The sequence below is a fragment of the Vidua chalybeata genome, chromosome 1 (assembly GCF_026979565.1).
Source record: "Vidua chalybeata isolate OUT-0048 chromosome 1, bVidCha1 merged haplotype, whole genome shotgun sequence".
In the NCBI taxonomy this organism is placed as follows: Eukaryota; Metazoa; Chordata; class Aves; order Passeriformes; family Viduidae; genus Vidua; species Vidua chalybeata.
In genome coordinates, this window is record NC_071530.1 from 71145154 (window position 1) to 71160623 (window position 15470).

Below are 15470 nucleotides of genomic sequence, written 5' to 3' on the forward strand. Positions count from 1 at the left end.
ATCTTGCGTCTATCTTGCTAAGATGTTTTTACTTCTATTTTTCCTGTTGATAGGATTGGAATAGTACCAACTTTGCATGCAATTCACCAATTCTATTTACCCTCAGAGCCTACATGAATTATTAAATACTCAGTTTCAAATAACAATGCATGGACATGGATTCAATTTCATCACCTCCTCAGTAAGATTAGGACACCACTCAGAATTTATTATTATTCCTCTGTCAAATGTAAGCCAGAATTAATTTGTTACCATTTTAGTGTCATGTCTAGACTCCTAAATATTTTCTGTACCAATAGCATCCCCTTAAGGTTGAAAGGCAGAGATTCTGCTGGTTATCTTTTAACCCCTTAGAGAACATACTCCATCAAAAAAAGACTCATTCACTTTAAGAATTTTTTAGGAGAAAGATCCTATCAAAAAGGTTTTTTTTAAATCCCAGCATTCTTTATGCCAACAATCAGAGCAACTCTTTTGTGTTGTGCGTGTTTGGGTTTTTTACCTCTCTACCACATTCAGAGAACTAAGCCTTTGATTAAGATAAAAAGTAGGGAGAAAACAAAAATGATTTGATAAGACTCAAGAAATCAACAGCTGATAGCAATATGGAGACAAAAGCCTGTGGTAATTCTCAGTTCTACTGTAAACAAAATAGGCATTTGAATTACCGTCTTTGGTTCTGTGCACTGCACCTAATCACAAAACTGGACAAGAGAATATATATTTTTAAGACGTTAGAAAATAGCAGAACACAGTAATCACTTGAAGTTTTCAGCATTATAAATGGGATAAAACAAAATATTTTTTCTTAAATAAAATCTTTTTTAAAAAGTTCCATGAAATCTCAAAATTAAATCAGATTTATTTTTGCCCTGCCTACCAAGATGAGAATTTGAAGATATTTCAAAAATATTTTAAAATAAGGTTTTAAATATTCTACTGCAGCCATTTTAGCAGCATATCATAACAGTCAGCATTTCAGGGAAAGGAAAGTTGTAAGGATCTGAATAAGAGGTGCTTGAAGCAACGTTTTAATCTTGTCCTATTAGAGTCAAACATTACTCTCACTTCTTCATGACTCCTAGCCTCCAAAACTAACATAATTGTACAAAAAGGAGGTTATGTGAACACATTATCTTTCCTTTGCAGAAGAGAATTTGATAGGCATTTTTAAAAGTTGAATGGGACATTAATGAGCAAAGCCATGAGGATACAAGTGGCCTTCTTAAATATCATGTTAGTGTACAAGACTACAAAAATATGCCAAGCACCAAAAAGCATCTCCCATAGGAGATGGGCAAGAAGTATAATCCAGGCTTTCTGCTTACCTGTTAACATACTTCAGATATTTGATATTGCAAAACAATACAATTATTTTAATTATTTAGAAATGCAATGTCACATTTCAGTCTCTTGCATTTAGTAAATTAAAAATGTCAACTAATCAGCTGCTACATCAAGATACAATGTAGTAGGCCTGTACAGTACAGTAGAAGGTAAACAAGTAACAAATGATAATTTACATCATCGGTCCGGTGACTAAACCTGAATGTCTTTGCTCACTTCATATTGCACAAGACTGCTAAAATATTATTTAAATGTACTTAGATAAAAACAAAGCATGCACAATACACTTCCATACTAATGTATAAATATAACCCCTCCTTTAATTCTGAAAAAGTATGTTCTGTTTAATTACTATTTGGAATATATTTTATTTAATGAAATCTTAATTGGTTTTCCATCAGGTTATGGCACCTTTAGAAGCAACTATTACTTCTATGTGTGCAAACGTATATTATGCATATGCATGCTTTGTCCTAGAGTTTATAGCAGACTATTTTTTCCCAGATTTCTCATGGAAACAAATTATTTTTATATATAAATCTCTAATTCACAATAAAAATTGAACAAATTCTAGGAAAAAAAGCTTTTTCTTCTTTCTTAACTGGTGGAAAAGACATACCTAATGCACCTATAGGGGGATTTGAAAAATCTACTTGATAAGCCACCAATCCTGTAACAAATTTATCACAAGAGACTCCAAGTGACATTCAATTTCCCTTCCCTTCAGCCACAAATTACTTTAGCTTCTCAATCCACATGGGACATTCAATACATTTCAGAAGGAGATTTCTAATGACTCTGAAGTAGAACCAAGACTGCATCTCTTTGTAATTTCAATCTGCATGGGGCCACTATTCTACAAGTTGCTTTTTTATTTAAGCTTTTTTTTTTTTTTTTTTTTTTTTTTTTTTTTTTTTTTTTTTTTTTGTCTCCAAAACCAAGGCTTTCAGTTATACCTAATCTCTAAATTTTACCATGAGAACAGTTAGAAAGATGCCTGAACACTTCAGTTTTGGAGAGTCTCCAAAAGAAATGCTTTCCACCTATTTCATAAAGCCTATTTTGTCTGAAGACAGTCTGGAACAACAGATACAGATGCTTTCCAAAACATCTCTAATGAAAATAATGGAAGAGCGACAGATCAAACATGAAAAGTCGTTCCACAGCTAAGAGAAGGAAACATACCAGCTTGGGCGCTGTCTTTCAACCTTAAGGATATTCTCATCAAGATCAGTACAAAGTCAGATTTCCTGAGCACTACTGAAGAATTACATTTATAGAACAAAAGATGTAATTTGTTTCAGAAGCTTAACCAAAATGAAACAAAGTCCTTAACACTTGTCAGACCTAAATGACTGCTACATTCTTCTGAATTTTTTATTGCTACCATAGTAATAAGCCATATGTAGAAAGAGCATTATTTTCCCCAAAGAAATGTGGTGGTCATCTGAACAAACATGTAGATCACTGAGGTTTAGGAAAAAAAAAAAAAGCTGTTTTGATTTCTACATTAACCAGTGCTAAGAATTATGATGTTAAAGATCATTTTAACAAAACAGTTAAAGTTTCATCTTTAAACAGAAAAAGGAACTGAAATTACACTGTAGCTTACAAGCACATTCTTACATTTCAGTAACTAGGAAGTATAGGTCATGGAAATGGAAAGTCCTGAACTTGGCATAAATTTGTCAACACTATATAAGCAAAACACCAGCTTAAATAAAACTTGTTTAATACCACTCAATAATATCCAATTTTTACTAGTTCTGCTTGCACAGAGAAAAAAGTTCCTGCTTGTCCCATATCACACAAGCGCAAACACACCTTTGCTCATCGTCTGGTCGTTTGATCAAATTGAACAGTATGTGCAGAAGCTGATCTCTCTCTTTGGGTTCAGGATGGAGGCAGGCTGTACACAGTATGAGTGGGATCAATTCCTAAAAAGTTGTGGGTAGGGGAAAACCAAACAAAGTAAAATTGCTTTGGGCATACATTCATTTACTGCAAAAGAAACTAAGAAGATAAATCTAAAATCACATAACATCAAAACAGTTAGAAAAGATACTTTGGAGTCCTGATGTCTTATTAAGTGACTTGAGAAAAGTGAAGGTTTACAAAAGTTAAAATTATTTTCCTGCTAGGAAAAATCAGGGAGGAATCAGCACATAATACAAAAAGCTCTGCAAAGATTACAATTAACATATGCAGGTCACCTGTAACCAGAATTAGATGACAATCATAGTTTCAACTGTTTTCACTACCTACTGAACTGAAGCTCCACAGAACTATGTAATAAAGCTCCTATGAAAAAATGCCACAGAGTTAAAGATTAAAATTTCCACTTAAGCATCCACACAGTTTTGTGCACATTTGAAAAAATAAACATTAAGAAACATAAATTGGTAAAGGTGACTGCAGACAGATTTTGTGTTGGCTGACAATTATCTGGTTTTTGTAAAGGTTCTACGATTTTTTTTTCCCATACAAAAGCGATCTCTGAAGCTGAATTTTCTTTTTGGAGCAATTAAAACCCCTTAAAGGAACAAATTACAAAGAAAATACTGTGTAAAACACAGAGACAAAACATAAGGATCTTCATAGTAAAGGCCTCCTGCTTTCTAAATATGCCTACAAAGCTCATGGTATTCATTCCCAGAAGAAACAAATGTTTCTAAAACATTGTCTGGAAGTCCCTTCACTTGACCTTGTTGATGTGAGCTTTTACTCCAGCTGAATTTGGAAGCCAGACAGTTTTTAAGTGATTTAATACCTTAAAAACAGAAACATCACACTGGGAGGTCAGGAAAAAAAGAACAAGAAAAACCTCAGTGTTTGGAAAAAAACATGAACAAATAATCTGGAGATTACCTTGCACACCTGCTGTGTACTTTGGAGTAATTTTCAGCAGAAAGACTTTTTGTGAATTATTAAGTTGTGACAAATAGGCAGGTGACAGTGGAAAATGCATCTAATGTTAGTAGGAGAAATTATACAAAACCTGGAAAAATCTGTGGTTGTTTAGAATGACTTTGCAGGGAGGTGCAAATTTCTTCTTGGAGATATTCTAAGAGACCTAATCACGATGTTCTTGTGGACATGTGGAAACACCACTGACAACATCCTCACTGCTCAACCTGTATTTTCCTAAACAGCAGGAGCTCTATTTATACTAAACATAGAACAAGACTCAATTTTAAAGCAGTGCCTAAGCTAGTCAACTCCTGACAAGTATTTTTTTTTTTTTCATTTTACAAGAATTCTACTTGATGTGCTGTTTTCCATCTTCAAAGATGACCAAGACACAACCTAAACTGTATTTTAACATTCTGTGATTCTGGAAGACATATTGGCAATATTTAACTCAATTATGATACAGATTAGGGAATTTATGACAGAGGAAACAACATGGAAATATCCTACCTATCACTTAAAAAAAAAATCTAAAAGGAGAGGAGAAATGAAAAATAAATTTTAATACTTTGAATATTTCCATTTTTAAAATAATTTTAAGAGTAACTGGGGTTGTTTTGAAATAAGTACAGCACAACACAAAATAACATGAACTGAAGACCTGCATTAAAGAAACTTTACAAATTAAATTGCACGAAGAAGTAAATAACTTTCTTCAGCAGAGAACTTCTTTCCCTCTAGAATCTGTATGTTAGATCTCATTATTTTTGGTTACTTAAGATTTTTGCCCATTTAAAGTTATAAGAAGTCAGAGGCTTTAACTTATTTAACTTATTTTTTTGGACTGCATAGAATTTTCTGTCCTGCAAACCCTGCTTTAATTAAAAAAGACTTGAAAGAATATTATTAAAATAATACCATCTCAACACCACTCTAAATACCTCTACTTATACATTAAACTAAAATATTTTAAATAGGAAATCTGATTGCAATTTGTAGATACAGAACAAAATTACTACCATAAAGAATAAAGCTCACTTAAAAACTTAAAGCTAAATATACATCTATTACATTAGTGAAATCTACTTTCTGAAGTCTACTCTAAATTCACTTTATTCAACTGCTCTTGCAAGTATTCTTAAATACTCCTATGAAAAACTTTACAAAGAATATGCTCCATGAAATGGGACATTTATGGGATTTTTGTTTCATCTGTTGAAACCAACACATTGATATCACTTCCTTAGTATGTTTGAGTACCTACTTAAAAATCTCAACATCTTACACAGAACTGCTGCTAGATTTTAAAGCAATACCATGAGGTGGTATTTTTTTAGGCTTCCTATGGAATTTAAGGAAGTTAACATTGTTTTTTTTCAGCTGAGTCTGCGTGAAAGGAAAACACCTGAGAATATTCACCTAGAAACTACTGCCTTGTGTCTGAAAGGCTAATGAGTAACCTAACAGCATTGACATGGGGCAGATACAAGGCTGACTCTTTACCTTGTAGAAAGCTGGTTATTATAGCTGATGGAATTAGCTGTATTTTCTCGTCCATTGGTCACATTCTCTCATGCATACTATGGGAGAAGAGAGTTCTCTGCATCGCTGCATCAGGGCTTCTACAGTTCCTTCTATTAATGGGAGTGGAGAAACAGTGAGAAGTCTTGAACAGTGTTTTCTGTACTCCCTAAAGCCCTCAGGGACAGGAAGGTAAAACTGCAAGCAAAGGGGACTGTGGCACAAGAAGAACAAAACTGCCCTACAGTGGCATGAAACAGGTCAAGTGAAGTCTCTCAAAAACTTGTAAAGGGCAGATTCTTCTCAGGACATTCAGGAGCATTAAGAAAAAAACCAACCTATAGGTACATTTGAGCTAATTTCTTCCTGTTGCTAAGGGCCATGCTTTTGATGTAGATCTGTTTTACAAATCTCAGATTTTTCATTCTTGAAGCCAGCAGAGAAGCTATAGGAAGTAGCAATTTTCCAATAAAACATGGTAAGACTAGTATTTGGTGGTTTAGATTCAAGAGAAAATATGATTGTGGAGACTCTATGTAATTATTAATAATCAAGGTGTGGACTTCCAATGCTATTTGAAACACTCTGCATTCCTTGGGAAGGAATACCACTTGTGCTGACAGTCATAAAGCAAGAACTTAAGTTTTAAAAAAACCCAACAACTCTCCCTCTATTTAATTTGGGATCCTTCCTAAAGATCCTGTTCATCCCCAAGTCCTTCTTTTCTCTTTTGCCTTTGAGTTCAGAACATGAGTTTTGATAGTTCGTGTTGGTGTTAGTCAACAGGAGTGACTAGTGACTCATGACCATAGCAAGAAGAGTGACTTCAGAGCTTTGATACTGTTTTCCCATTAGATTCCAAGCAGACTGACATGGTAACATTGTTGGCACTTGCAGCTTGATGCAATAAAACATTATGTGTCATAAGTCCCATCTCTACTATTGAAAAGCCAAATTCTAATCGGAGGCAGTTTATACCTGTGAGCTACCCAGATGCAGAACAGAGAGAAGTAATTTTGGTTTTACTGTGAGAGAAGCTACATACATGTGTGACTGACAGACAATGCTCTGAGGCTGACCTAACACAATGCACAGGAGAACTGAAACAGCGCCCATCTTCCCTCTGCTCTACTTCTCTGTAACTCTCCATGTAGGTGTCTCCAAAGAAAAACTCACATTTTTCTCATCATAGTGTCTCTGGACAACTTCTTCCTAACTTACAACAACTTGTTCCATTACCTTTGAAAGGGAGTCACTATTTGAATTATCAACAAAGGCAACATTTGCATGGTCATATGGAGTAGCTCTCTCTTCATTATGGTCAAAAGAACATGGCTTTTTAATAGTAATTAGTACCATCTAAACTATATGCCTACAGTTCCTCCTACATATTAAAAGTATTACAACAAAATATTGAACTTTGGGTTTTTTTAAAGTGCATCATATAGTGAGCATCTCAGAATGTAGCATGGAATTTTCTGTCAGTGTTGTTAACAATAACAATGTTTTGCTAAACATTCCAACAAGTCTTCTACATCTTATTGCTCTCACTAATTACCGTCTTCTTGTTGGAATGTTCATAAGCAAAATAATTATCTCAAAGAATACATTTAACTAGTGTTAAGTGTCAAGACTGGTTACTTCAGTAGGTTCAAATAATATTTTTTGTTACTCCAAAAATTAATGTATTAATATTGCAGGCAACAATATAGAAACCAGGATGACACGATCAATTTTGTTAATGTGTGCCTTTTAATCTTCTTTAATAGTCAATGCTTATATTGTGAACCAATATGGTGTTAAAATTATTCTGTAACTTAGCCTCTGACAACAAGTAAATAAAATGAAATAATCTTATTGTCTGCAACTGAAATAGCTGCAGGTACCAACAAACCACTGATAGAGACTGTTGTGGGCAAGAATGTATTTAAAGTTCCAAATTAATTCTTTTAGTTTTAAAATGAAAAAAAAAAATCATAGGATTAAGTTAAACACATGACTCAAAACTTTGTGCTACTAATCTTACCAATATTAAAGTCACAGCTCTAATTACCTCTCATGGGGTGAGACTATTATTCCAGGATCCAAAGTAAGCCTCTCCAAGATCCCAAAGGGACGCTTTTACATAAGAATCAATAGTAGGGTGTGGGTGTGAAAAAACTTTGTACTTCCTTGTCTGTATCTACTGTGTATTTGAAAACACACATAAAAAAGTTTGTGATATAACAAAAGCTGGTAATTCAATTAATAAACATCAAATTCAACTCCTTGCATCCTTGAACTGTCTAAGCTTTACAGACCAAGTGTTGAAAGACATTGGCTTTCAGACTAGACATGAAAAGGATACTCTATGAGACTGAGCTACTTTACTCTAAGGAAACTGCATTAGGCTCTCCTATCGAGGAGAAGGGAGACTTAAAAAAAAAAGGACTTAAAAATGGTTATGTCTCATGTACATCCTCACCCCCTGAACAAAACAGCCCTGCAAGCCAAAACCAACACTGCATGTGTACCAGAAAGGACCAGCAAACAGGCTGTGATCAACACTACCCCTGTTTTTTAGAAACATAATCCATAGAAGTCTACTGCAATCTAAGTTTTACAGAGTAACGAAGTATTGTAATTGTTCATTTAGATTTCTTTATTCTCCCCTATAATGTGAAATTAAAGTGGTCATCTAGAAAATATTGACAACTGACAATTTTCATGCCTAGCAACTCAGGTTTATGTACCTTTATCCATATCCAACCATAATGAAATCTGCTAGATACAACCCCTGGAAGCAAACAATTATACTGCCAAGATCTGACACGGTCTTCTTTTGCATTTCTTTAGCAAAACCAGTATTTATGGCTTTTAAAGCATAAGACTGAGATAAAAATTTATAGTAAGATACTCAACTCTACTATGTTTTAAGAGACATGCCAGAGAATTAAAATGCCTTGATGATATTTATGTGCAGTTACCACACATTAATGTGATTACTTTCAATCTACAGTGGAGATCTAGTGGAGTGGAGAATGGCATCAATTCAGAGCCTGAAGATTTAACATTATCTTTGCTTTAACTTTACAAACAAATGAAAGCAAAAATCTGTTCTTAACATGTTGAACTCTCTATAAATAACAGTTTCTCAGTATAATTATTTAGTGGTTCATATTCAGTAGACTACTACTATGACGATTTTGCTAAGTTTGCATAACACAACAGAAGCTAAAGACTAACACTGGAATAATGGGCGAGATGAAACATGTAAATAATTAAATACAAGTGCTGATGAAGAACATTAAGATATTAAGCAAAAAGTTTACTCTGGGCCAAACTCTATTAAAGGATTATACTGCAGAGTATGGAAGTTGTACATACAAACAAGGTTACTCTTGTTTCCTGACAAAAAACCATTGACTTTTACATTTTAGAAAGTGTGAAAAATGAGTATTGCACTGATTAGCTATTACAAAAATTTTAAAAGGCAGCTTCTCTCTAATTACATTTTAGCCAAAGGAATTTTTCTATGGTACATCTGTTAACAAATAGAAGGTGTCTGATTTTACTTTTGTGATTTTTTTAATTGCTAATATATTTTAAGTGGCAGAATGACAATTGAGATAGCAGATTCCAATGCAGATCAATTTTTATGAACCCAAGCTGCTAATTTTCAAGAAGTACTATCACAGACTACATCCCAAACAATGGACTATTTTTTTAGGTATTGGTTTTTAGCATTTTGTTACTGGTCATTCCACTTAACTGTCACTTGGATTGCAACATCTCCTTTACTTGTGACTGCATTCATATACAAATCTAAATATTGATGTACATGTTTTCAGGGAATCAAGATAACCTAGATGCTTGAGATGAAAACAAAATTAAATTTATATGTTGTTACACGAATTTTGATGATTATGAATTGCTTTGAGGCAATTTTCCTGTTTGATGCATTATTCATTTTACACAGTTGAACTGCTTTTTTTAGAAACAATTAAAATCATCCCCTCAGCCACCCTACGCAATACTGCATTTTTCCTTCTTTGTTACCTTCCATTGGAACCTAAACTACAGACACTGAAGAACAATTAAAGCTGCACCAATACACAAAAATAAATAATTTCAGAAATGTCAACTATAATATTTGCTTGAACACTTACTACTGTATCAGGCAGGCTGCTGCTGACCTTAACATGCTTAAAAGCATAGGAAAAATGGTTTCTGAATTTCTGCTAAAGGACAACAACTACTGAGATATTGTTAACCTCTGCAAACTCAGTTTCTCTGAAATGAAGATGCATAGCATGTAATTTTCAGCTTAAGATTTTGTAAGCAATTTCAACATGACAGATGTTTAAAGCACAAAGACATTTCAGGGAGTCATCAAAAAAATTATGTTTAACTCTCATCCTATTACATTGATAGTGTAAGATCTTAAATACTACCATTCTTGTTGTTTCAGAACAGACTGATGAGAACTTTGCATTATGATCTGAACCTGTTACACATCTTTCTCAAATTAATGATCTTTAGGTATATTTTTACACCACTTCTCTGTGCAAAAGTCCCATTATAAGGTTGTTTATGGACAAGACTCAAAATTAGACCTTGTTGAAGACAGCCTAGTTCTTAGGTTAGCTTTCCATAATTTGATTAGGATAAATACTGACAAATGGTCTACCCAACTTTTCCTTCAAGTTCCATGACTACATCAGAAAGAACATTAAAATAGTTGTAGCAAAAGGTGGTGGGGAACTAAAAGAAGGTATTTTTAAAACAAATTTCAATTACTGAAACATTAAGCATCCCATGTAATCCAATTACTCAATTGTGATTTCCAGCTTTTTCAATTAAACTGAAGCAAATAATTTAAGGCAAAAATACATGTAATCAAATGTAACTTCCACTGTAAAACAACCTAGGAAGGAACCAAGCAGGAAACAGACTAATCAATACATTACACAGATTATGCTAAAAGCTGTGAAAAGGAGCCAAAATACCACATCCTGCCAAGCAGAAGGAAGGAAAGGAATAAATAAGAAATCAGAAATTAAGCACTGATCCAGGAACATTCACAGAATTATTGTTAAAGACAGAAGCATTTCCAGAGCACCCAGTTAACACCTCCACCCCCTCAAAAATAAAGCCTTTTATGAAATTTCAAATTCTCAAATATCAAGTTCACCATGTCAGTGGCTGATAATTACTTGTATGATATAAAATTTTAGATTACAGGATCAGTACAAATTTCTTGAGGAATTTTCAAAGCCTTAAAATGAATTTTTGCAAAACACATGACTTAGTCTACCATACTGTAGGTCCTGTCAACAAGAACTAAAACTTGCTCAACAAGATATGTTACTTCAAAACCTTTATTTTAGTGTCAACTACAAAGACACTGAATTTTTGTTTGATATCGCTTCAGGTTTTGGGGTTTTTTTTACCTATTTGGTAATGTGAAATATTTACACAAAGCAAAATAAAACCAGTCACGTTTTTTTCCTTCCTTTTGTATGCTATATAGCATGAATTATTACGCAAACCATCACGTTCAGTTACAGTCAAAATTCACATTATATGTTCATAATTTTTAGTTATTCTCATTTTAAAGTTAAGGAAAACATATAAGCAAAGTTGCTCATTTCCTTATGAAGTGGTATTTTTGATGAACCTTTGCTTGGCTGATACATGGAGCTTCCAAGAAAAGACATTAAAATAATTTGTTGAAAATTATTTTTGTTGAAGGACGTAGTGCTGCAAAAGAACCTGAACATTATTCTTTATTTAAACTGATAGACGAAATAAACCAAACAATGTTTGAACTTATAGCCCCTGTTTTTACAATGCACATTGATATGGTCTTCCCCAACAAAAACATTAGTGCTACCACAAACAGATGGACCTACAGTAACAGTCTTGCTGAATGCTAATGGGTGCCTTAAGCAGAGGAAGGAATATTAGGATACCATGCAGGTTTACTGAACTCACCTGACAGAGGTGTAAAACCATTTTCTAGGAGCAGAGATGCATGCACAAAAGTAAGAACATGATTGCAAGTAATAGACTTCCATGAAATTAGACACAACATCTTCAAAATGAACAACAATATATCGTGATAAAAATAAAATGTAAAATTTCAGGGTTCCTCACCTCTCGCTTTGCAAGCAGCACATTAGGAACAATATGAGGCAGGCAGCGTCCCAACATTAACATGACACTTTTCTCACTGTCTGCAATCCGAGATACCTAGAAAACCAAATTTCTTGTTTGCTTTTTTTAAGAAGCACAGGAACAGAAAAATACCATTTGAAAGGAATAATAAAAATTGCAGCAGGCTGATAACTTACCAGGAAAGTATTTAACTTATTCCCATACATTAAGCTGTAAGTTTTTGATGTGTCAGTAATTTCAAAAGCATGAATCCACTTGTAGAGACTCAAAAGTTCCCAGTAATTACACTTCTATCACCAGGTTTCATATTTAGCATAAAAATCTGAGAACATATCTTTATTTTTTAACTTTCATGCACATAGATTCATCTTTCCATGTCTTGTTTCAAAGCAATTATTGCTTAACTGTTGCTGCCATGCAAAATGAAGGATCTTTTAGTTTACGTCAACTGGAAGTATACCTCTGATCCCAAACGGCTGTCTGCTGACATCCGACAGAAAGACAGTAGTGCTTGATGGAAAGCTGGTGACAATTTCCTGAAATATCATCAAAAAGGGAGAGGGGGAAGAAAGTATAAATCAGAAAGGTGATAAAGCGAGTCCTTTCACTCTGGTTTAATCAACTAGGTAAAATGACACCCAGAAAGCATGTTTAATTGATTCATGCTACGGAAGTTTTAAAATTATCTTTGACTTTCAGGGTGTTTAGTTTGTAGCAAGAAAAAACCCTGAGTGCCCTAATTAAGAACTTACTTTTAGTTCCAAAAAACATAACATCTTTCAAACTGCTGCACAGACAAAAATAGGACTAAAGCATGAAGAAAAGGAAGCTTAGGCAATACAAGAGGAAGCATACAATTATGCAAACGGGGTGGGGCGGGCATAGAAATCACATGAAACAATATTTTTGCTTAATGCTCTGATTCTGCAAATTGCATAAAAGCATTTGAGTAGTCAGTCAAGTTATGAGCTTCAGGGTTAAATAGAGTTTGCTCAACTGCCACTTTGGGATCTAACTGTGGATTCAAACGCTGCCAGAACCTCAAAATCAGTCTTAAACTGCTGTCTAAGCCCTTGTACCGGCTGCATCTGCACAAGCACTGCCTCATGGCCACATCCAGCACCAGCTAATGCAGCCGAGCTACTAAAAGCCCTAAGCATCCATATCAAACTCTGATAAAAGCTTCAAAACAGCCATGTCTGAAGAGGGTAATTTGGCAGAAACACTCTCAGAAAACAATTACTGACCACTACATTAAACAGGCAAGCAGCAGCACTCTATTTTTCCCAGTAATGACAACTTCCTCTGCCTTATCTGAGGCCTTGTACTTAGATGCTAATCTAACACTGCTTCACCCACTACGTTCAAAGAAGACAGACATTTGTCTTCCAAAACATGCACTGAAAGCATCTCACCCATTTCCATAATCTGCTGTTTGAGTCCTCTAATGACACTGAGAGGAGGCAACTCCTATTTTTTATGTGAAAATTGGTAACACCTTTGAACCCTCAAAAATACACGAGCGCACAAAATCCAACACACAAATGAATATGTGCATGGACATACATTTTATCTAAAAGATTGAAACATAATACTTCTTACAGTAAATACACCATCATTCACCCTTTTCTAACTGAAAAAGGCCATTAAGAATCAAAGCTCCTACTTATAATTACTTAAACTAATTCAAGAGGACATAAATAAATATACCAGTTTTCCTCTTCTCACTATTTAGAAAATTATGATAAGTAAGAATTTTTATTTATTGCTTAAAAGAATTTTTTCCTTAAGAGTATGGATTTTTGAAGTACATTTTAATGAAGGGAGCTTGTTTTAATTCTATTCAGCTTGGTTTTGTGCAAGGTTCACTTTAAAAAAGTTACTAAACTACTTAAATGGTAGCTAGTTGTAAAAGACCTCTTTCACAATATGTTAGTCCTTATGCTGTAAAATATTCTTCAGTGACAGATTTACAGGCTCTACTCAAGACTGTAGAGTTTTTTTTTACACTGGGAGAACATAAGCAAGCATTGCAAAGCAGCAGCTTAACATTAACACAGAGGCAAGGCCTTGGCCAGCCCTTTGCCCAGACTGTCCTTCAATCTGGCATTCATTCTAAGAAAATCAGATCCTTTCCCACCTGGAATCCTAATTAAAATCCTACATAAGGGCAAAGTTCCATTCCCACTTTGCAGAGAATGAAAAGTAAGTATGACAATATGTCACTGAATTTCTCTGTGGATTAAGTAACAGCAAGCTCTGGGCAGTTTGGATCCTCTTACAATTGCTGGCTATACTTGGAGTCCAGAAAGCTTCTCCTTAATAAAGTCTAACAAAATCCTTGATGGCTACACTGGACAAAACTGATGAAAGACCAAGGCCTCTTGCATACAGGTCAGTGGCAAATCTCTTCAAGGGCCAACAGATGTAAGTACTGAAGATGTCCGAATATAAGAAAATACAATGAATAAAAAGCCCAAACACTACTCTTCTATTCCATGTAACTCTGGGACAAAAGAGTCAATTCATTCAAAAAGCCGGGACTGCTATATACAGAAAACACCTTGGATTTGGTGCAAATTACCACACACCTCAAATCAGTTGAATAAACACATGTGGTGTAGTCTATTTAAACCACTGCTAGTGCTTTGCACTGCCATCTGTTAACTGAGGCATTTTTCCAATGATGGCCATGTCCTCATTTGCCAGCATGCATGCACAGCTGCTCTGAGCGCAGTCACACAAAGCAGGCTCACTTCCTCTTCTCTCTTCCCATCTGGGCAAGATTTATGCCAAGAAAACACTCTCTAGATACAGTAGTAATGATTTTGCCTTTTACAATATAGAGTCTTAGTTTTTAACCCTTCTTAGTACATTCTGAATAAATGATAGTAATTGTCTTCTATAAATAAACTTGGCTTGAAATCAATAAATATCCAGCATTTCCACTGTGCTGCTTCTCCCGCAGATCTCAAAACATTTAACAAATCATCTATTTTCTTAGTGAAAAAAATTACTGCATTATTACAAACCTAGGGCATAATCCAGGAAGAAAATTTAGTACTAGATACTGGTCTATAAAACACTGTATCAAATATGCTTTCCTTTGACCCTCTGCTGACATATTAAGCCCAAAGTGGAGTACAAAAATAGCTACATATTACACATGCATTATTTATCTCTGCAGTGAACTGTATTTGAGGGGACTTGTGAATTTAACTCATTGGGGATTCACGGCTTCATTGAACTACTTTTCAAATAAATCTATGTGCAGTTATAGTTAAAACAACTATGAGCAGCAGAACAAATGCTATTCTTCTAGTCTGTACTGTCATAAATTCTACTGGAAATACACAGTTCATTCCTTCCTCAGTGATTTAATCCTATTCTGATATACACCCTCACTATCCACAAACCATCAATCTAATATTCATGCACTTAATGCCACCCAGCACTCACCATTAATCTGAGCAAGAAGAAATTTGTAACAAGCCAAATGAAAGTAGGTAGACAAGTATATAGCAATCAATGAA

The 15470-nt window shown here is 34.4% G+C and overlaps 1 protein-coding gene across 6 annotated transcripts in view; it reads right to left on the reverse strand.

Annotated features, from left to right (window-relative positions):
• Window positions 1–15470, reverse strand: part of RELCH (RAB11 binding and LisH domain, coiled-coil and HEAT repeat containing) — a 77318-nt gene that overhangs the window by 32066 nt on the left and 29782 nt on the right. For all 6 annotated transcript variants that reach the window (XM_053941525.1, XM_053941516.1, XM_053941535.1 and 3 more), the window contains exons 9-11: window positions 12398–12473; window positions 11917–12012; window positions 3172–3284 (exon numbers count right to left, since the gene is read on the reverse strand). In XM_053941525.1, the coding sequence (XP_053797500.1) occupies window positions 3172–3284; window positions 11917–12012; window positions 12398–12473 (285 nt within the window). The remainder of the gene's footprint in view (window positions 1–3171; window positions 3285–11916; window positions 12013–12397; window positions 12474–15470) is intronic.